The sequence below is a fragment of the Cibotium barometz genome, chromosome 20, assembly GCF_041138505.1.
Source record: "Cibotium barometz isolate CiBa-2024 chromosome 20, ASM4113850v1, whole genome shotgun sequence".
Taxonomy (NCBI): Eukaryota; Viridiplantae; Streptophyta; class Polypodiopsida; order Cyatheales; family Cibotiaceae; genus Cibotium; species Cibotium barometz.
This window is the reverse complement of record NC_141065.1, coordinates 25,198,299-25,221,968: the sequence shown is the minus strand read 5'-3', so window position 1 is coordinate 25,221,968 and position 23,670 is coordinate 25,198,299. Positions and strand designations below refer to the sequence as shown.

At 44.3% G+C, this 23,670-nt stretch overlaps 1 protein-coding gene across 35 annotated transcripts in view; it reads right to left on the bottom strand.

Annotated features, from left to right (window-relative positions):
* Positions 1 to 23,670, bottom strand: part of LOC147627695 (pre-mRNA-processing protein 40A-like) — a 76,962-nt gene that overhangs the window by 5,107 nt on the left and 48,185 nt on the right. For 10 of the 35 annotated variants that reach the window (XR_015268293.1, XR_015268295.1, XR_015268294.1 and 7 more), the window contains exons 28-30: positions 5,862 to 6,188; positions 5,597 to 5,711; positions 5,217 to 5,247 (exon numbers count right to left, since the gene is read on the bottom strand). Coding sequence is in view for 12 of the 35 variants with exons in the window: in XM_086814637.1 (XP_086670763.1) it covers positions 5,217 to 5,247; positions 5,597 to 5,711; positions 5,862 to 6,188 (473 nt within the window). In the remaining 23 variants the exon portion in view is untranslated. Of the gene's footprint in view, positions 1 to 4,723; positions 4,832 to 5,216; positions 5,248 to 5,596; positions 5,712 to 5,861; positions 6,189 to 23,670 lie in introns of all 35 variants that reach the window. The other 25 variants (XR_015268306.1, XR_015268308.1, XR_015268307.1 and 22 more) reach the window with 4 other exon arrangements.

The following is a 23,670-nucleotide window of genomic DNA, read 5'->3' as shown; positions in this document are numbered from 1 at the left end:
TACAGGCCAACACGGTGCATAGCCAATAGCAATGTGTACAACAAGTAGAGAAGGGCTGCATACAAGTTGGTTGCACACATGATTGTGTGGGCCCATAACCCACAAATCCCAGCATCCAAACTTGGCACTTATACCAATGTAAGGTCTTTGCAAACCAAGCCAAAGGACTAATGGATTGGAGCTAAAAAAAACCAGTTAGGAAAAGCGATTGGTTGAAGCCCATATAGGAGAAAGCCCCTCTTGCAGCTAGACGTGCAACTTCTACAAAAAGAATTGCAGCATGGCAAGCATAAAATTAAGGACATGGAGCACACATTGAACTACGCCGCCATCCTCCACTCGGAGAGGGTGGAGGAGAACAAGGTGAACATTGGTGGGGTGCATAGTCACCAAAAATGGGAAACGCGAACAGGAACAGCACCCCCCAAAAACGGACATGGAAATCGGTGGGAAACAGAAACGAGTAGGAAATGGCACATATACTTGATTAATTAAATTAATGAACCAAAACTAATAATTACAAACTCAATAGCCAGACTTTCTCAAATTTCATAAAAGAGCACACATTTAGAGCAAGAAAAGAAAAGACACCTCAAGATCAAGTCAATTTCTTGAAAATTTTAGAATACAAAGTACAATGCAAATATTGAGTAGACTCAAACTTGCAATAGATGCACATCATTTGAGCCCAGATCATCATAATCTAGGAAGCCGTTGGAGTCACAATCCCTTGCTTCGTTAGAACTTGCTATCGGGTAAGGTGGTAAAGTGGATTGCTTCTCTGCCTTGGAACCTTTCTCATCCTCCTCTGACCAATGCTTCCAAGATTGGGGATTCTCACAACGCTCAAGAAGACGCAAATTGGCGCTCACAAAATTTAGATCATTGGTCTTTTGAGTGCCAAGCGGGTTTCGTGTCTTTGAAGCGATATGGCTAAATAAGCTCCATAGTTTCTCCAAACAAGAGGATTTGACCGCCTGGCTCAGAATCTTGATGGCCAGCTGTTGCGACTCTGGAGTGTTTGCCCCATAGTCCTCCCACCAAACACATGGATCAGTGGTGAAACGATCTGTAAAAGCATTGGCTCTTCCAAACCTCCTCCTGCAAGCCCTGTAATCTGCCAGCTGATCCTTGATAGTTCTCTGCTTTGCAATGTCAGACTCAAGTCTCTCCAAAACTATGTCACATCCATCTGCCACCTCCGAATCTATGTACTCTGTGTACTCATTGCCTGATTGAAACTGGGGGTCGACCATTAAACCTGCTCCGTGCATTGGTGAATGGTACATATCCCATCTATCTTGCCATAGCTTCCTTGAAACTTGGTATTTCTATTCATATGGCTTGATGTGCTTCAACTTTTCCAACATCTTGTCCATCCCCTCGTAAATCTTTCCAATGCATGGCTGAAGTGAATCTGTCATTCTCAACAAGTGGATGATTGGCATTCCCAAAGCTATGATGCGTCTCACCTTCTCCCACCAAAGAGGGTCTTTGATATGCAACGCACATGTCTTCCCTATAGTAGTTCCAGACAAAGCATACCTCTCATACTCATCACTCACCATCAACTGCTTTAGGACACTAGAACACTTGTTAAGGAACCCAACATGAGGAAGCGAGTGTTTGAATACTTGCACAATTCTCTAGATGACTTCTTCCTAAACTCAATTAGCAAGAAAGTGTGCATGTAAATGAAGGATACGATCTGGGTGGCTTGCTCTATGATGGGAACAATCCACTCCAGCTTCCCAATGTCCTTGAGAAGATTGTTGAAGCAGTGCGCCATGCATACCGAAAATGTGATACGTGGAAACCTACCAATCAAGAATCTGCCGGCCGCCTTGTTCACATTCTCTCCATTAGCTACAAATTGGATCACCTTCTCTTCACCCACTGTCTATATGGCAGCTGACAATGCTTAGGAAAGTGCTTCTGCACTCTTCTCTATCTCGGATGCATCATGTGATGAGATAAAATAAGATTGCCCGCTAGAATAGGCAATGACACCATGAATGGATCTGGACGACAGACTGTCGCTCCACCCATCTGCAATAAGTTTGATGTCATTCATGTCCCACGACGACCTAACAATCTCTGTAGCTGTAGCAACCGTGTCCTTCTCCTTCGCCAGTAAGGTGGTTCTCAATGCTCTGATGATGGTTAGAGTGTAGGTGGATCCAAACTCTGCAATCTTGCGCACCATGTCCTTGAAGTAGAAGCTACGAGTAGCCTAAAAGGCAATGGCCAACACTAGCATCCACCTCCTCCTCCTTCTTTGGGTCCCATCTACTCTTAAGTGTACTCTGTCTCGAGCGAACACTACCGCTCGCCCCCACTGCTGGTAGTGGTGTTCCAAATGGAATTGCGATGGGTCCAAAAAATTATGGCATTCCACCAAATGAAGCCCTAGTGGTTCCAGAGGTTTGTCCTCAAGTGCCCACATATGTGGAAAATTATACTCCCACCCTTTCTCTCCGAGCTAATGAAGATGGTTGTGTTGCTTTGTCTTTCTGATGAAGCTCCTCTTGTCTTTGACTAGTGATGTTAGTACAGAATGCCATGACTTGTCCATGCTGATGAGGCAGGTGCGCTTGAATACGAGTTGCACTACTTGTCTTCGCTAGGAGACGATATTTGCATGTCCACTTTTTCGCGCCTCTTGTTTTGCAGGCACCCTCCGCAAGTACCTCATCCCACTAAGACCACTCGGCCTCTTTGAGGTGGACTGAGACTGGTCCATGGAGGCCATGGTACAAAGAAGGAACGAGGAACGTAGGTCATTGCAATGGTCAACAAGGTGCCACGAGATTCCAAAAAAAAGAAAGTACACAATAGACCGGACAGAGTTGGGAGAAAAATAAATTGTTTATTCATTTAACATTAGCAATAGTTTTTGGCAATACAAGTTACAACAAGCAACTTTCTACATGTGATTATTGTCCTGATCCTCACATGTGGCAAGTGCCTCAGGATCAGCTAGGGCCCCAGTAGGTGCTTCTAGAGGCTGGAGGTTTCACCATATAGGTGCTCGTCTTCAAGTGTGTCTTGGGAATCCTTGCAATAGCAAGCAATCTTCATCCCAAAATCACATGCAAGGGCAATGACATCGTTGAGCCCTCTTAGAGATTGCCTCCTACAATGTCAGGCTGTCTGGAAGAGGCAAAGGGTGTCGACAATGAGCTGTCTCGATGTATTTTCGCTCAACCATGCATGAACGACAACCACACCGCCACTCATAGAATGCCATGGGTGTAACTATTCAATGCAGCACAATAAGAAAAAGAGAGGGATTGATTGAAAAACAAGGTCCACTTATTCTAAAAAGGCTTGCAAGTAGCATTATATAAGGAAAAAATCCATGCAATTTAAGATGCTTCCCATCTATTTTATATGGACTTGCTTCAATGGTTATTTATTAACTTCAATGATCATTTAAAAAAAAACAAGGTCCACTTATAAATATACAAATACACTCACTGTTTAAACTTTATTGAGTGTGGAGGATGGAGTTGGGAAGTGAATGCGATTGCCTTGGTCCAACTTCGACCTTGCTCCGCACGAGAGAGAGAGAGAGAGAGAGAGAGAGAGAGAGAGAGAGAGAGAGAGTTATATTAAACGTCTTCAAAAGACCCACTGGGTCTATGAAACCAAAAGTGATACAATAGCATCCATGTAATCTCATCATGGTACAAAAGAAAACAAAGACGAGAGCTATGAGTTGGAATGGCAAATCCAAGCCATACGATACAAAGTGGGACCATCATCATCATACAACCTATGGAGCTAACCCCCCGTTAGGGGGAGGGGGCCATCAAGGATATCGAGCATGGGGTTAGCCTGTACAAGGCTCTGCAGATCCACCAGGCATGGGAAGGTGGCTCTGTGCCTCTGCAAGATCTCCTCAAGCTGGGCTAGTGCCTGTGTTGCTGGCGAGGTCCAGGGGCTCGCTGTAGTGCCATGGCCCGGTCTAGAGTCACACCACTCTGGTCCGGTGGGGGTTGGGCACGAGAGAAGGGGGGGGGAGAGAGAGAGAGAGAGAGAGAGAGAGAGAGGGTTAAGTTCTTGAGCTTTGGGATTTGATACCCTGCTCTTGGAACTTGTGTGCAAGTACAGAAGAAGCAAGTACTGCACACTTATATGGTAATCAGGTACGTTTCTTCTAGTCGTTAGCATGGCCAACATTACATTTTTTTAACATTCCCAAAATCAGATTGCACGCACGTTGGCCGGGCAACATTTAAAAATAATTGTTTTGCCACGTGGCATTTCCTGCTCTAGGGCCTCACCAAGAAACGGTGTTTCTCATCTGTGGAACGGCCGTTTCCTATGACGAGCTAGGTGGCAGTGGACTGCCATTTCAGCCCATTTCCGAGTTCTCAGGGGATGGAAACGGTGTTTCCCCATTTCAGGGGGCCATTTCCCCCATTTCGTGTGACTATGGTGGGGTGAGGTGAAGGAGAGTGCGGAGAGGGGGGAGGGAAGGCGTTTGACACATTTCCGAATGTACTCTTCAAAGCCCCTGGATTTTATGACTCACCACTTGCTACAGATTCTTATTTTTCCTTTTGGACATAAAAACTAATTAGAATCAGTGCAATCTGTGTAGCCTTCCCATTTCAAAAGTGAAAACTGATACATCAAAAAAACCCTTACAAATAAGAGAGCTCTAAATTCAAACAAATAATTGCACTTGTCAATGAAGATAAATAAAACAATGTACCTGCTTACAGGCTCATCAACAGCAGGAATAAAACCAGATGCCCCTACCACCATCTGATGGATGCATGCCTGGCTGAGGCTTAGAGGCTGTCACAGCTCTCTCAACAAACTTTAAAACAAAATAAAAGCACTGTTAATTGTGAAGGGAACCCACCGCTTTCAGAAGTGGCAACTAAAACCCAGTTGAGCTCTTACCTCATATCACCACTAACTTAAATTTTTGAGTTGCATTTTTCCAAGAGAAAAATCCACAATTTAACACACAAACAGCCCCCCCCCCCCCCCCCCCCCCCCAAAAAAAAAAAAGATAAAGATAAAGATAAATCATCTTCAAAATTGCGGAAATTTAAGGTAGGAAGTACACATCCAACAAACAAAAACAAAATTGCTTTAAGTGTTTAAAAAAAATATTACAATAGATGCTATAATTATTTTACCAAACATGTCAAAAAATCCAACAAATATATCTTGATAAAAAGAGATGTAACACTTACCTTCCAAAAGCCAACTTCTCATACCTGTTAACTGCCAGTCACAGAACAGGGAAACATTCAAACCTTACAACTTTGATACTGACACACAACTACTTGCACACACTCAAAAGTAACGAAACAGTCACATTGGGCTCAACACCACCAAAATAGTAATACATCGATGAGGCTAATCATGTGAAGCTTAATCGAATTCAAACACCACTTATAGCCTGCTACTTAAAATTGCGGCAAGGGCAAACTGGTTCTTGAAGATCCAGAAATAGCACAAGTCTGCCCAATGTTGTACTCAAAGTTGCAAGTGCAGAGCATCCCACCCACGAAGAGACCTAATGGCTACAATACTTCAGATGTGCAGATGAAAAAGGCCTATGAATGTTCACCATCTTCCCCAAGTTCTCCATCTTCCAAGTCATTAGCTCTACCGTTTCTTCGATCCCGATCCCTTCGGTGTCTCTTATGCCTATGCTCGGCATCAGAACCTTGCTCATGCCCATGCTGCTTCACACCAAATCGTATAGAAACCAATTGCTTCATCAGCTTCAGCACAAGAACTAAGTTACCACACACACACACACACACACACAAAATACAAACACAAAAACACACGAACGCGCACACAACTCTTAAGATTTTTTCCGAACTCACCTTTCGAGATGATTTCTTTTTCTCGCCACTATGCCTTCGAGATCTTTTTGCTTCATCTTTGTTAACTCTATCTGCACTCATTTCATCACTACTCTTGCTTCGATGGTGCTTCTTGTGTTTCTTGTCCTTCTCCTTTTCTCGATCCTTGTCCTTGTCCTTCTTGCGCTCTTCTTTCTCAACATGATTATTTTCAACTTCACTTGCCTCAACATGTACTTCTTTACCCTTCCTGCTAGACTTCTCTTTGTCCCTTTCTTTTTCTTTCTTTTCTTTTCTTTTTTCTCTCTCTTTCTCCTTATCTTTTCCTCTCTCTTTTTCTTTCTTGGCCTGAATCAAAACACACACACACACACACACACACACATGAAATACAATAATGAGAGAAGCATTTCTTTTAATCATTGTTTTGTAGAAAAAGAAATGGAAAGAAAAAGAAAACATGAATTTTTTTTGAAAGAGGGAGAAAAAGGGGGAGGCGAGGGCGAGGGGGTAGTGCAGGGTATGTTGAGATATCAACGAGCTCAACTAGTACGGATATTGGTGACACGCCAGGATAATCTCACCACCCATGCCACTAGCATGGGTGGTGAGATTATAGGTAATATGCCACCACAGTGGTTTGCAGGTTGTGTGATAGCCACTTTGATGCCAAACAAAATCACAAACCGTAAATGAGAATGGAAAGAGCATTTTTGAGGGAAAAGGCAAGTAAGCGAAGGAAGTACAAGCTGGGGAGAAGACAAGAGAAGCAGGAGGAGAATAAATAAGGTGTGTGAAGAGAGATTCTAAAAAATGTATATCATTTCACCTAAACGAGCTGAAATGGGTGGTAAAGAGGAAAGCTCACAATCCTGTCTCGCACCTCAATTATATTTTTGAGGAACACGTGCTAGCTTTAAAAAGCTATATTGCTGTTTTGTCGACTTCCATAAGGCGTTTCATAAATGTATTTTTTGCTTCATAATACATGGGTTGCTATAGCATTAGTATGCTAGATCTGAAAAGGTGTATTGCTATTTTGTAGACTTCTGTAAGGCCTTAAATAGAATACCAAGGAGTAATTTGTTTGACAGGTTAAATGTATGGTTGCTATACATTCTATTAACTTGTCATTGACTAGGTGAAACAGGCCGATTCCATTGAGGCTTCATGTGGAAGTGATTCTCTACTAGACCAAGCCATGATTACTATCTTTCTGTATGTCGTGACATGATTTTGATGAAATTCCCCACGGCAAGGTTGAGCATAATCTTGTTAGACTTAATTTTAGGACCACATACCTAGATATACTATTAGGGTTAGAATCTGCATCGAGTCTGGATCGATAACCACGACAGATTGTGGCAAGCGACTCTCCTCCCACTACAGGCTCCCTTTTGGAACCACCTCCGAGCCTGAGGTCAAATTGCCGTGAGTCAACCAAGCCCCGACAGTGCACATGGCATCCCATACCACCAGACCACCTACCTACAACGACTTAGCCTTGAGATCCTACACGCCTTGGAAACCTCCCTTTTTGCCTGGATCCCTCTTATAAATCTAAGTGAGCCCAAACTCACTTATATAGTAATAACAAGGCTATATTTAGCCGACTCCTTCTATTATAAGTTATTAGCCATTGTAAGCCTCTCGTTAGCTTTCTATTGACTTTTCGCCAATCCCAACCTCATCCTTGCTAGCAGCACTAAGCCCTTGGGCAAGTCCTATCAGCCCCTGTTTGTTACGTCTCAACATGCCTAGGGTTAGGGCTAGGGACGTGTACTAACTCAAGATTAGGGTTAAGAGCTTAGCTAGGGCATGGGGACTTGGAGGGTTCACACATGGACTAAGGGCGCTAGCAAAAAGAGGTCTAGATTGGCTAAGAGCTTATAATTAATAGCCTAGATCTAATAATGGCTAAAAGCCAAGCTATTACTATATAAGTGACCTTTGGGTCACTTATTAGACACAAAAGGTCAAGAAATCATGTGGTGGCATGGGGCTACCAAGAAAGTGCGGAATCTCGTGGCCATGGCGCTACAAGGTAGATGGTTCTGCCTAGTGGTATGGGACGCTAGGTTGGGGCCATCGGCACCAAGCAAGCTCACAGTAATAAGACCTCAGGATCTAAGGTGGTTTGAGGCACTCAACCTACGGTTGGGTGGTGAGTCGCTAGCCACAACGTGGTCATGCGATGTGTACGGCAATGTCGGGTCTATGAAACCTCGTCATGGTTTCAGTTCTAGGTCAGATAATCCTTGGGCATTGTCTATGCAGACCTTACATTGGTATCAAAGCTTGGACAAGTGCTAGAACCCGAGGCATGGAGGATGTACAAGATAGTACCCTCCTGCAGGTTATTTGGCAAGAAAGCCATAATTTCTCTGCATGGATGTGCAGGAAAGCAAGAAATCCCTCGCGTAGATGCGCAAGGATCTGAGAGAAGGTGAAAAGGCACCTTGGTGCATGCTGGACGGCAGCTCTAGAGCACACAAAAGCTATGCTTTTTTTCTTGTGATGTTCCCATGGGCCTGCAAGATAAGCAGGCAATGGTTTGTAATCCAGGAATTCACCATGAGCAACATATCTATGCCTGAGAACCTCTCTGCATAGGACCAGGTGTAGACGGGTTTAGGTGAGAAGGGGGGCAGCCACAAGGGGGGGAACAACAGAGGGAGAAGCGGGGCTGACATGCACACAAGAAGGCGAGCACTGTGGCAGCCGTGGTGCAGCGCCCAGGATGGCAGGTTAAAGCTAGGGTTCGGGCAGCCTAGGACCAGCTCATAGCCAACCCTAGGACCAGCCATGGGTTGCCGACCCAAGTCAGCTAAGCCAGCCCCAGCCAGCCCTTGTGGCTAGGCCCATAGAGCGGCCAAAGAGCTGCTTCTGCTGTGTGCATGGGCGCAGGTCCATGATGGTCTTGAAGGCAGCCACAGGAGTACTCAGACAGCATGTGCAGGCCAGGCAGCAAGCACGCAGCAGGCTCAGACCAGGCAGCAGAGCAGTGCATGGGCGGAACAACTCGGGCAGCGCTGCAGAAGTCTGGGCAGCACGGGTGGGTGTTCCGGCAAGGGTTCAGGCAAGTCGAGCAGATGGCCTCAGCAGCCAATTTAATGCGCAAGCACGGGCTGGATATGCACATAGGGATGTAAGGGGCCATTTGGAGAAGGAAAGCTAATAGAGGCAAGATTGATAAGAAAAGAATCAGTGAGCTTTGTTTTTGTGCTAGAGGAGGAGGGGGCTTAATTTTAAGCTTCAACTTTTAGACAGCACAAAACTAAAGTAAGGGTGCTTTTAACACTCAATATCACTATAAATTCAATCTCTCCCTTCATGCTTGCTCATACATACACGTGGTGCAAGGTCTATGTGCATCGTCTCGAACCTCTTTATTTCCAAAAGCTGCAAACTTTGTGTAATGATATGGGAAGCCCGGATACATATAGTATGTACATATGAAGGATAATTAATGGGCCATGGACTATGGGTCAAATAATGTGAAAACGGCCATGAATATTGGTAGGGGCCAAGGGCTTAAAAGAATGTGAACATAGGCCTTGGTATATAGGACATCTGTAATTCTATTAATCACAATTAATGAATACGAATCACATTTACAAGCTTCCATGGCCTTCTTGGCTTCTTTCTCCTAGTTTTCAAGTTGGCATCATGGGATGATCCTTTCGAGGTGATTACCGATGCCAGTAAGCTTGCCATTGGAGCTGTTTTACAGCAAGATGGTAGGCTAGTGGCTTTAGGATGGTGACCTACACCCATGCTTGCTCCATGCCATGGGTAGCCCCTCTCTTGCAAATGTATCAGAGCTATGCTTTGATCTCTTTCTTGCTGGGTTTAGTGCAGGGAAATCCTATTTTCTCCCCCAAAACTTGCAAAACTGTTGGTTATGTCCACCCGGCCAGTTTAGGCATAAACCCAACTTACTCACGGGCACTCTTTCCTTGTGGCTGGACACAAGTTTTTTCCCCATGCCAATACACTCTCGTGTGTTGGCACTTAGCTCTAGGCTTTTTAGTACTCTCATATTGTACTTTCATTATTATCATCGAGTACATCTTTTCCAGCACTCTCACGTTTCTCTGTGCTTGAGCTTGAGTGTGTGTGTGTGCGCGCGCACGCGCAAGCTAGCTGCCCTCCTACCCAACATTGGTATCAAAGCGGGTTAGCGTTTCCCCTGGTTGCCCTCTGGTTAGGGTTTCCTCTGGCTGCCCTCTGCTCCTACTTCAACCTATCGTACGCAAGAACACTCACCCTCTTCAGCTGCTGCCCTACGCCGCCCTCCAACTTGCTGATGTGCGCTACCAACGACCTGCAGCTGCTGCCCTGTGCCACCCAGCGCTGCCCTCCAACTTGCTGCTGTGCGCCACCAACAACCTGCAGAAAGCTGATCCATATACCTCCATGTGGGTACTGGTTCTTCCCCAAAAACCACGGGTCTTCATGCAACAGAGCTGGTACAACAGGTTCAGCTCTACATTCAGTCGGTACAAGTACAATGGCTCGTACAATAGGTACAATGGCTGGTACAACAAGTACCGTGGATGGAAATCATAGTAAAATGTTTAAATAGCCTTGCCTTCAGTATTTCTTCACGATGGAAGCCTCCAAAATAGTCCCCAACAGCCGATACACTTCATGGGCAGCCTTCAAGAGAGAGAAAGAGAGTAGCCATCATTAGGGTAGCCTGTAACCGTGGTAGAGGCTAGTGTGCAGAAAGAGAGCCTCTCCAAATGAAGAGAGAGGGCTCCAATTTATGGATTTGAGACTCCCATGAGTGAAAATGGAAAGAGAAGGCTTTGATGACAAGTGGAGAGCCACACAATAGCTGAAGTGACAAGTGTGAGGCCACTTGTCTCACTTGATCCACTTTCTAACAAGTGCCAGGCCACTTGTCTCACTATGGTCCACTTTCTTGCCACATGTCCCAATCTAAGAGATGGGTCCTTCCATTTATCTCTAAAAATATCACAACTGGTAGCCCATTTGTCATAGGTACTTTGGCAACTCTTGGTATTTGCTCAATTCCAGACATAATGACGCGAACAAAATTTCCATTGGAGTCGGGCCAAAAATAGCAACTCTCCTAAATTTTAGGAGTGCGATCCTTTGTATTCGAGGATAATCCCCCATTCCCAAAGCTTGTACTTTCAAAATATTTAGATGTCCTGGAGTCCACCAAAGCTATGGCATGAGCACTTTGGTTATCTCATTCTTCAAACCAAAGTTTGGGATAGCGGTGGATTGATGCCATTGGCTTGCAGCATGAAGATATGCATGCTTGCATGATGGGCAAGCATCACACCTCAAGAGAACATTAAGTCTGCAGTTGCTCTTTAGCTTATGTTGAAATTTACAGCATTGGGCGGTTCTTTCTATTTCCTATCTCTAATCAAAGACTACAATAGAAAGTTTTGGGTTTGTTTCCTCATGGATAGATCACATGCTCTTAAGCAAGATTGGCCCACACTCTTGTGAAATTAGAAATAGGCATGGCAATGCTGAGTAATGCAAAGAGGAGACCGGTTGGCTTTAAGAGCAAGAAATGCATCTTTCTCAGGTATGCCATGGAGTATTCACCATATACACTATATAGCCAAAAGGCCAAGAAAGTGCTAGTGATTTGGGATTTCTTGATTAAGGAGGAGTCTCAAGAGATGTTGGAAGCCTCATCTCCTTCTTCATCTCACAGCGAGGATCAACAAATTCAAGCACTCACACCCCCAACAGCTATGGGGCTGGCTCCCCCTTCACTGGGAGAAGGGCAGCCGGCAGTCCCACATGATGTGGATTCAGATCATGATGTTGAGCATGCAGTGTCACCTTGTAGGGATTGCCCATACCCTAAGTGGCACATGCATCTTCGGGACAATGTTGGGAAGTTCTAGTGTGAACAGACCTACTCACGGGCATTTTTTCCCTATGACATAGGTTTTTTCCCCGTGTGAACACACTTATGTGTGTTGGGCACTTAGCCCTAGGTTATATTGTACTTGTACTTGCACATCTTATCATATCAAGTACACACTTTCTAGCACCTCTCTCTCTCTCTCTCTCTCTCTCTCTCTCTCTCTCTCTCACAGAGTGTGTGCATTAGGGTTGTGCTGCAAGTATCCTCCCCGACCCAACATTGGTATCAGAGCAGTGTCACCCCCTCCATTGGGACCTGCATCTTTGCAATTAGGGTTTTCACCTCTGTCCCTACAGCTGCACCTCTGAATCTGCTCATTTTAGGGTTTCAGCAGTTTAGGGTTTTTCAGCCCATTTTAGGGTTTTTTCTATGAATCTGACCAAACCCTTCATAGCATTTTTACAAATTTACCTCTTCCCGAAATCTCAGATCTACTCCGATTTCACCTATAAAATTTGGGGCTTTTCACATTTTTGTGACATTGAGCACCATTTGCAACCATTGGATCGACATTGACAAGGATTTCATTGGAAATTGTCTAGAAATTTTCTAGAAATTCCAACCATTACAATTTGGGGCTTTTCACATTTTTGTGACATTGAGCACCATTTGCAACCATTGGATCGACATTGACAAGGATTTCATTGGAAATTGTCTAGAAATTTCAAGATTTTTCTAGATTTGGGGCTTTTCAAAAAATCGGTCTTCTGGAGCACCAAATCGAACAATGAATTTTGGGCTTTTCGCATTGGAGGCTTGCTCACATTGGGCTCGGAATTGGACCATTGGTAGCTTGTACCTTCCCGATTTGACATTTTTTGGCTTTTTTGCATCGGATTCGGCAATATACTCATCTCTAAATCATCTATCCCTACACTTGTTATTTGTAGTGGATATTTGCATTTGGTGTGGGACACAGTATCTTTTGCAGGTTGAAATGGCAGGCAATGATGTATTTGGCATGCTTACAGCTGAGGATATGTTGGATGGCACCAACTATCCTATGTGGGCATACATGATGAAACATGTATTGGTTGCCAAGAATTTGTGGGTGTATGTATCTGGAACAGAACCCAGACCCATTGCTCCTGCTACAGCAGCACATGTTGTGGATGCAGTTGATGCTGCATCTTCAGGTGGTGGTGTCACTTCAGCATCCTTGCCACCTACACAGGAACAACTCAGGTGGGATACAAAGGATGCTCAAGCTCATGCATTGATTGCCCTCTCTTGCAAGAGGCAAGTTATACCACATATCCGTTCATGCACTTCTGCAAAAGGTGCATGGGATGTACTTGCTTTGTTGTATCAGGTTCGCAATGAGGCTCGTGTGGCCTATCTTCGAAAGAAGATTGATATTGAGCATATGGATGAGGGTGATTCTATGGACAAATATCTCACACGCATCAAGGATCTCAGGGAGCAGCTCATCAACATTGATGAGAACATTCCAGATAGTTCACTTGTATCTACTGTACTTCAAGGATTGCCGGAGTCCTACCAGGGATTTGCCACCACTCTTCGTCTACTCATGAAGGGTAATCTGAATTTGTACACCTTCGATGAGTTAGTGGCTCTCTTATTGTAGGAAGAGCAGTCTCGGTCAAACAGATCTACTATGCTTTCTGCAGATATGGCATTCGGTGCCTTTGATCGCCATAAAGGTAAAACTGGAACTTCATCTAGTGGTAAGCCTAAGGGCAAACCACCAATCCATTCATATGCTACCTCCTCCAAGGAGAGTGACATCAAGAAGAAGAAGAGATGCAACTATTGCAGGAAGCCTGGTCATCTTATTGACGAGTGTAGAAAGAGGATTGAGAGTGAGAAGGAGAAGGAGAAGCAGCAGCAGGGCTTGGCTACTACAGTGGACACTAAGGAAGAGGCCAACTTTGCCCATGAGGGATATGCATTGGTTGTCACATGCAGTTTGCTTTCTTCTTGTATGTCTATTTCAGCTAGTGATTGGTACTTTGACAGTGGTGCTTCTAAGCACATCACTTCATGCAGGTCACTATTTGCTACATTGCAGGATTCTCCTCCAGGTGGCATAGTCATGTGTGCCAATGATGCCTCTTATGCCATTAAAGGCATTGGCAATGTGGAGCTAACAGCTTGTAATGGAGACAGATTTACTCTCTGTGACACTTTATATGTGCCAGGCATTAAGAAGAATCTTATCTCTGTTTCAGCTCTTGCATTATCTGGGTTTAAAGTTCAATTCTCGGACCATTGTTGCTCACTGTATGACAGAAGAGACAGATTCTCTTGCACTTTCTGGGACATTGAGCAGTGGGGTATAAGCTTGATATGTATGATAGGAGTACACACTCTCATGATGCTATGGTTGCTTCCACTTCACGTGTGTTGAGTGACACTGAGTTATGGCATGCTCGGTTTGGTCACTTGAATTTCCCCATCTCTTGTACGCTGCAGAAGTAAAATATGGTGTATGAGCTTCCTCCTATGCAAGTTCCAGTCAAGCATGTATGTGAGGGATGCATTCTTGGAAAGATGCACAAAAATTCCTTTTCTACAAATAGTACTATGAGGGCTGTCCGCCCATTACAGCTCATTCATAGTGATCTTTGAGGCCCTATGAGGACTCCATCTTTTGGAGGACATCTGTATTTCATTACTTTCATTGACGACTACACTCGTTTCTGTTGGGTGTATGGTTTGAAGGTGAAGTTAGGTGCATTTCCAGCTTTCAAAGATTTCCGTCCCATGGCTGAAAATGCTTGTGGACACAAGCTTGTCACATTGCGTACACATCGAGGGGCGGAATATTTGTCAAATGAGTTCACATCTTACATGCAGTTACATGGTACTTCCCATCAGTGTACTACCCCCTATACTCCCCAACAGAATGGAGTTGCAAAGAGACGTGATCGTACACTTATGGACAGGGCACGTTGCATGCTCAAGAGCAAGGATCTGCCTAGTAAGTTTTCGCTTGAAACGGTTGTGTGCAAATTATGTGCTTAACTGTTGCCCCATCAAAGCCTTGAAATCTATGACTGCTTATGAGGCATGAAATAGCACGATTCCAATGGTGGCTCATATGAGAGTCTTTGGGTGTTTGGCATATGTGCATGTGCCCACACAACAAAGACATAAACTTGATGCAAAGGCAATCAAATGCATTTTTGTTGGCTATAACAATGAGAGCAAGAGATACCGACTATGTGTGCCTACTACGAGCAAGATCATTGTATCCAGGGATGTTATCTTTGATGAGTATGCATCTCAGCCCCTTCTTTCATGCACAAAACAGCCATCAATTGGGCCGGAGGATGTGTTTGATACATTGTTGCCTTTATTCAAATCACATGTGGATAATGTGAAGCTCATACATGCTCATTTACAGCCACCTATGCCTGCTGAAAATTAGCAGCCAAATTCGCCCCAAATTGATCCTGAAATGCCTCAAATTGATCAGGATATGTTGGGAGATGTATTGGCAGAGGAACCTGCAGATACTAGGAAGTCAAAGACTGTTCCTAGATGGTTGGTTGAGACTTTGCCGGATAGTAAACAGTCTTCTTTTATGCTAGGTCGTAGACGTGCTGCCTCTCGCCATGCACATTTAGTACATACAGTTCTTGTTGTCACCGCATGTAATGAGGAGCCTCTTGATGCATTGGAGGATGACAATTGGGTTGCAACCATGTAGTCAGACATAAGACTCCATTGACAGGAATGGTACATGGGAGTTATGTGACTTGCCTCCTAGCAAGCGTGCCATTGGCACAAAATGGGTCTTCAAGCTGAAGCGTAAGCCTGATGGTTCTGTTGATCGCCATAAGGCTAGATTGGTTGTCAAAGGGTATGCCCAGCATGAGGGCATTGACTATGGATTTTTCCTCCCACTTCACATATGACCACCATACATACAGTTAGCATTGGCTGCACAAAGAGGATGGCATGTACATCAATTGGATGTTCAAAACTGTCGTCTTGAATGGTGATTTATAGGAGGAAGTGTATGTATCTCAGCCTCCTGGCTTTGTTCAAAAGGGTGTACAACACAAGGTATGCCGCTTACATAAAGCACTATATGGCTTGAAGCAGGCTCCTCGTGCTTGGTACCAAAAGATTCACGCATACTTGACTGCCAAAGGGTTTCAGAACAGTTCAACTAAGAGTACACTTTATGTCCGCCACATTGGGGACAATGTACTCATCCTCATTCTTTATGTTGATGACATGCTCATTACTGGCCCTAAAGAGGGTGATATTTCAGCTTTCAAAGCTGATTTACAGCATGCATTTGATGTCACACATATGGGGCATTTGCATTACTACTTGGGCATTCAGTTTGTCTCAGTTGAGGGGGATATTATGCTATCTCAAAAGAGATATGTTGAGCAGCTCCTTGAGCAGTTTCAAATGTCAGATTGTAAGTCTATTTCCACTCCTATGGAACCAAGTTTAAAGCTATCACTTGAGCATGCTGGAGAGCCATTTGATGTTGCCACCTATCAACAGGCTGTGGGATGCCTCATTTACTTATGCTCTACTCGTTTGGATATTCAATATGTCGTTTGCCAATTGCGCAGGTGCCAGGTTCATGCATTGTCCAAGCACTATGCATTGGCAAGCATGTAAATGTGTTTTCAGATATCTTAAAGACACATCAAACTTTGCCTTATTCTATGGCACATCTTCTACATTATGTTTGCAGGCATACACAGACAGTGATTGGGCAGGATGCTATGACACAAGGGTGTCAACCAGTGGTAACTGTTTTCTTCTTGGTGACTCATGCATTTCATGGCTCAGTAAGAAGCAGCCTACGGTGGCCACTTCTAGCTATGAAGCTAAATACAGGGAAGCATTTACAGCTATCGTGGAATGTTTTTTGCTACGACGCCTATTAGTCGATCTTGGTGTTGGACAGCAATCTCCTACCACCATTTATACTGACAGTCACAGTGCTTTGGTAGTTGCACGAAACCCAGTTTTTCATGCTTGCACAAAGCATATTGAGGTTCACTATCATTATGTCAAGGAAAGGCTCCAAGGAGAGATTGACTTGGCTTATGCGCCTACACATGCCAATGTAGCAGATGGGTTTACGAAGCCTCTTTCAAGGGAAAAGTTTGAAGCTTTCCACAAAGCTTTGAGCTTATAGCCGCTACTAGGGTAGTCTGCTAAACCCTGTTTCCGTTCACACTGTTCACTTCAGGGAGGTTGTTGACCATCTGGTCCTCTGAGAAGTTCTAGTGTGAACAGACCTACTCACGGGCATTTTTTCCCTATGACTGGACCTAGGGTTTTTCCCTGTGTGAACACACTTATGTGTGTTGGGCACTTAGCCCTAGGTTATATTGTACTTGTACTTGCACACCTTATTATTATCAAGTACACACTTTCCAGCACCTCACACTCTAAATATGTGTGTATATAGTCTTCCGATCTTTAGGCCTCCTGTAGGGAGCGGTCACACTCCCTCTCATGTGTTTCTATCTCGGTGTGTGTGCATTAGGGTTGTGCTGCAGGTATCCTCCCCGACCCAACAGATAGGGCAGCACTATCAGCTTTACATAGGCTGGTTTCTGACATACGCAGGTCCAGGAGGTTCGAGGGACAATTGAGGACTCTTTTGTATTTCGTTAATTATGCATTGATGTTGCAGGTTCCTACCACAACAGAGTCAACTTATGTTGATGAGGTGAGGAGAAACTCTCATTGGATGGCAGCCATGTAGTCAGAGCATAACTCTATCGTATACAACCGCACATGGTATTTTATTGGCACACTTCAACAGTGCAAGGTAAAAGATACTAGGTGGGTTTACAGGGCTATGTACAACTCTAATGGCACTCAGCAGGAGTACAAAGCCAAGCTTGTGGCACAGGTGTCTATGCACACAAATGGGTTTGATTTTGTCAGGACCCTTACCCCCAAAACAAGTATAATCACTATTCAATGGTTTATGCTTTGGCAACGATAAAGGGGCTTGTGTGCAACATGGATGTTGGATGATGGATCCACCTTCTTACATAGGGACATCAAGGAGGAGATAAACCAGCCCGAAGTTTTCGCTATACCTATTTTAGAAAGCAATGTATGCAGGTTATAGGATGCTTGGTTGTAGGCATATGCTCACTTATGGTAGTGCTATGTGTGAACAGGGCTTCCCATGTGGTTTTTCCCCTTGGATATCAAGTGTGAAAGGACACTCTATCCATATAACTTTTGTACTTCTATATTATATGGATGTGCACACATGCAAGGGTTGACTTGTGTGAAAGGACACTCTATCCATATAACTTTTGTACTTCTATATTATATGGATGTGACACACATGCAAGGGTTGACTTGCATTTTGTGGTCACCACATTTGGTGTTTCGACTCCATCCCTCCCTCCCTCCCTCTCTCTCTCTCTCTCTCTCATATGTGAGCTTCTTCTCCTTGCACCTAACCCTAATCTGCAAGATGCATTTGTTGTGTGTGAGTGTGTGAGTCCACCAACCATTGGTATCAGAGCTCGGCCGCAACCCTCTGGAGGTTCAATCTTCGGCGACCAGATTCTGTTGACTTCCAGGTTGCCATCGCTGCAGTCTGTCCGTCGCTCTGGCCCATCCGTCGATCTCTGTCCGCGGCCGCCCAACTCAGCCGCCTCCGCCCACCTCGACGGCACTACCGTCCGATCCTGCCTCACATTGGCGGAGGTAAAGGGGAGAGCGCCGCCGCCGCCCAGCTCCCATGCGCCTGCCGCCCGATCCGGACTCCCACAGCGGCGGAGTTAGTGGGAGAGCGCCGCCGCCGCTGCGGTGCTCGTAGCAGGTGAGGCGGCGTGAGCACAGCTCTGCCCGGTCCACGTCGGCAACCTGCCGTTCCGTCCATTCCCGCCGCTCTCGCACCAGCCGCCTGCTCCTCGCGATGTCACGTCACCAACTAGGCAGCCGACTGCACCTATCCCTGCCCAACTCTCACCCACTGTCCCCGGCCACCTACACTGCTTCAATGTCACGCCATCTCCACATCTACAGTCCCGCTTTCTGTACCTAGTCATCTCAAGCGGGTCAAGTCATCTCATTTGTAGGTATTTTTATTCAAAAAAAAACAATAAAATTGTTGCAAACATTTTGCAGGTTCATTGAATTTTGGGGGTTTGGCAAAATTCTCCTTTGCATGGAAAATTGCAGCAGGCACCATAAGGATTTGATGCAAAATTGCCAAAAATTGAACATGTTGCTTTGGTTGGAATTTGGGGGTTTTTCAAATTAAGTTCAAAATCAGTAAACTAAGCCTCTTCTAGTTGCAAAAATTTGGGGCGTTTGTGAAAATTGGGCAATTGACTGCACATTGAAGCAATTGCAATGCATAAAACTGGGGCTTTTCAAATTGGAGCATGTAATTGGGGATTATAGCAGTGATTTGTCACATATGTATACACATTGTGTGTAACTGGACAATTTGGTGCAGGTTTATACTTGCTTCAAGTTGCATGCAAAAATTTGCACAGGACATTTGGTTGCCTGGCAATGCACATTGGTGCTTGGTTTGCCTACAAGTGTATTTTGTCGACATGGCTCAAAATGCCATAGATGTATTTGGTGTGCTCACCCAGGAGGACAAGTTGGATGGATCAAACTACTCCCTCTGGAGTTTCATAATCCGTAATTTGCTAGTAGCCAAAGGGCTTTGAGGCATCGTGTGTGGTGATGACACACGCCCACTTACCCAGCAACGCCTCAAAGGAGAGGTGCTCAAAGAGCTCCTGAGGTAGAATCTTCTCCCATACAAGAGCAGAAGAGATGGGACTCTAGGGATGCACAGGCCATGTCCTTGATAGCCCTTTCAGTGAAAAGGACTATTATTCGACACGTTCGGTCTTGCAAGACATCAAAGCTTGCATGGGACACATTGGAAGCAATGTATCAGGCACGCAACGAGGCAAGAGTTGCCTACTTGAAGAGGCAATTGGATCTTCTTTCTATGAATGAGGGTGACTCCATGTCAGATCATCTCACCAAAGTGAAAGATTTGCAAGAACAATTGCTCAACATTGATGAGGTTATCCCAGATAGACAAGTGGTCACCAACACTCTTCATTCTTTACCACCTTCCTACTTGGGCTTTCACACCTCTCTCAACCTCTCTATGAGAGGAGGTGCTGATCCCGTCACTTTTGAAGAGCTGGTGGGTTTACTCTTGCAGGAAGCGCAAACAAGAGCAAACCTATCTTGCAATCATGGTGGAGACAAGGCATTTACAACCAAGGATAAGGGTAAAGCAAAGAGCTTTAAGCATGGGGGACAACAATCTAGTAAGGCTGGTCATGGACAGCCCTCTTTTGGTGGTGAAAAGTCTGACAAAAGGGATGCAAACAAGCCTAAAAAGAAGGGCAAATGTCACTGCTGCCATAAGCCTGGCTACTACAACAATGAATGTAGAAAGCGGATTGCAAAAGAGAAAAAGAAAGATGCAAGCAATGCAGTAGGCAGACTCTTCTGATAACAAAGCACAGCAATCGGCTAATGTAATTTAGGAAGAGTGCACTTTTTTGGTCACATGCACTAGTGACACACCAAGTGCTTCAAACAATGATATGTCTTGCATTGCATCTGACAGACAGGATATATAATGGTATTTTGATATGGTGCTTCGAGCTCATGCAAAGATATATTTCAAACTTGGTTTATGCTTCAAATGGCCACACTGTATCATGTGCAGATCATACCACATATCCAGTAAAGGGAATTGGCAATGTCATACTTGTTGCAGCCAATGGTGCCAATATATGTATGACAAATGTGTTGTATGTTCTAGGGATAAAGAAAAATCTGCTCTCCCTCTCAGCCATAAACGACCAAGGTTTAAAGGTTGAATTTGAAGATGGAAAGTGTTTGGTAAAAGACCCATCAAAGGGTTATGAAATAGTCACTTCCAGAACACGATACAAAGGCTTGTATAAGCTGGACAGCTATGACAAGCGTACTTATGATGCAAATACAGTGGCTACCCACACTCCTGCTATGCATGATGTAGAGCTATGGCATGCTCGTTTTGGAGAAGCATCATATGGTTGATAATATGCCGCCTCTTGAGTGTCCAACAAGACATGTATGTGAGGGGTGTATTTTGGGAAAGATGCATCGAAAACCATTCCCCAAGAATGGAGCTGTTAGAGCTGAAAGTAAATTACAGCTCATACACAGTGATGTATGTGGTCCAATGCGGACACCATCCATAGGGGGACATCTTTATTTCGTCACATTCATTGATGACTACACCAGGTTTGCTTGGGTTTACCCCTTGAAAGCGAAAGCAGAGGTGTTTACATGCTTTCGACACTTTGTAGCAATGGCTGAAAATATGTGTGGATGTAAAGTCCAAACACTCCGCTCAGATAGAGGTGGAGAATACATGTCAAATGCATTCAAGGATTATATGCTTCAAAAGGGCATCAAACACCAATGTACTGTGCCTTATACACCGCAGCAGGATGGTGTAGCTAAGAGGAAAAACAGATCTCTCATGGAGATGGCAAGATGCATGGTGAAAGCACAAAAGTTGCCTCACAATTTTTGGATGGAATGTGTGCCACTCACGTGTTGAATAGGTGTCCAACAAAAGCTTTGAAAACCATAACACCATTTGAGGCTTGGTATAGCCGAAAGCCAAAAGTGGATTATATGCGTACATTTGGATGTTTGGCATATGCACATGTGCCAAAACAACTCTGAACAAAGCTAGATGATAAAGCAATGAAATGCATTTTTGTGGGCTACAGCAATGAGAGCAAAGGATATCGCCTTTATAATCCAACTACACGCAGGATTTTTGTCAGTAGAGATGTGGTATTTGCTGAAAATTCCATACAGCCCATGTACAGCTTGTATAATAGTCATGATACAGGCATACAGGACATGTTTGATGGACTATTACCCATTGCAATTAGGGGGGATTCAGATCAGCCAGCCCCTACACAAGAAAATCCTCAACATGAGGAACAGCCAGCATCAGCCCCCTTCTATGGAAGAATTAGAAGATCTTGTCAGGGAAGAGCAAACAGCCATAGACACAGCCAAGTCGGTGCGAGGATGGTTGCTGAAAGCTTTGCAAGAAAGCAAACTTGCAGCTCCACTCACAGGTAGAACAAGGGCTAGTTCCAACCATGCATTGAATATGCATCATGGGGAGTCTGATTAGCCATGGGTGGTCTCTTTGATTCACAAGAGGCTTATTCTTATGAAGAAGCACATGAGAATGAGCACTGGGTGCAAGCCATGCAAGATGAAATCTCCTCTATTATGAAGAACAATACTTGGGATCTTGTGGACTTGCCGAAGGCAAGCATGTCATTGGAACAAAAAGGGTGTACAAAGTCAAAAGGAAGTCTGATGGTACTATTGACAGGTACAAAGCAAGACTTGTGGCTAAAGGCTACTCTCAGAAAAAGGGAATAGATTATGAGGAGACTTTTGCTCCTACTTCGAGAATGACTACAATAAGATCAGTGATTGCATTGGCTGCACATAAAGGATGGAAAGTGCATCAATTGGACATCAAAACTGCATTCTTAAATGGGGATTTACAAGAGGAAGTATATGTAAATCAGCCCATTGGTTTTGTAGTTCCTGGTGAGGAACATAAAGTATGCAGGTTACACAAAGCATTGTATGGGTTAAAGCAAGCTCCAAGACATGCTCATCTAACCAGCCAAGGTTATGTGAATAGTCCAGCTGAAAGCACATTGTATGTAAAGAAAACCGGTGCCGCTATTCTCATAGTCATCTTGTATGTAGATGACATGCTCATAACAGGAACTAGCAAAGCACAAATTTGAGATTTCAAAGCTGATTTGAAAGCTGAATTTGATATGTCAGATTTGGGGCCTTTACACTACTATCTCAGCATACAGTTTATGCATAGAGATGATGGCATTGTTATGCAGCAAACTAAGTACATAAAAAGTTTGCTGAAAAGGGTTCACATGGATGAATGTAAGCCCATTTCTACTCCAGTAGAACCAGGTGAACGGCTTACTATGCATGATATTGGAGAGCCTTTTGAGGCCGGCATTTACAGCCAGGCAGTGGGATGCCTCATTTACTTGTGTAACACGAGGCCTGACATATCTTTTGGGGCGTCTTTGTTGAGCAAATTCATGCACAGCCCAGGCACAAAATTGGCAAGCAGTCAAACGCATTTTTTGTTATCTTCAAGGTACCCTAGATCTTGGTTTGTTCTATCCCAGGGGGGGCAGCTTGCAGCTTTATGCATACAGTGATTGAGATTGGGCTAGTGATTATGATACCAGGCAATCCACCAGTGGGAATTGTTTTTTTCTTGGCAGTTCATGCATATCTTGGTTGAACAAAAAGCAATCCACTGTTGCCACATGTCAGTAGACAACCACCACCATTCTCACTGATAGCCAGAGTGCTATGGCCGTGGCACGAAATCCCGTATTTCATGCACGTACCAAGCACATCGAGATTCATTATCACTATGTCAGAGAGAGGTTACATGCAGGGGAGATCAGTTTATCTTACTGCCCTACACAGGATAATGTTGCAAATCTATTCACAAAGGCTTTACCTCGAGAGAAGTTTGAAGCTTTCCGCAAAGCTTTGGGCTTACTCTCATACAGAGTGATCTGCTGATATCAAGTGTGAAAGGACACTCTATCCATATAACTTTTGTACTTTTATATTATATGGATGTGACACACAAGCAAGGGTTGACTTGCATTTTGTGGTCACCACACATTTGGTGTTTTGGTGCATTCTTGTATACCTTGCGCATATAGGTTGCATATTGAGCCTCTAGTAGTAGTGCTCCATCCATCACACCCCCCCACTAGCTCAGTACTTTCATAGTTTATTTCATGTTCATTTTGTCCTTTTTAATTCTGGGCATCCAGAAGACATTGACAGTTGTAC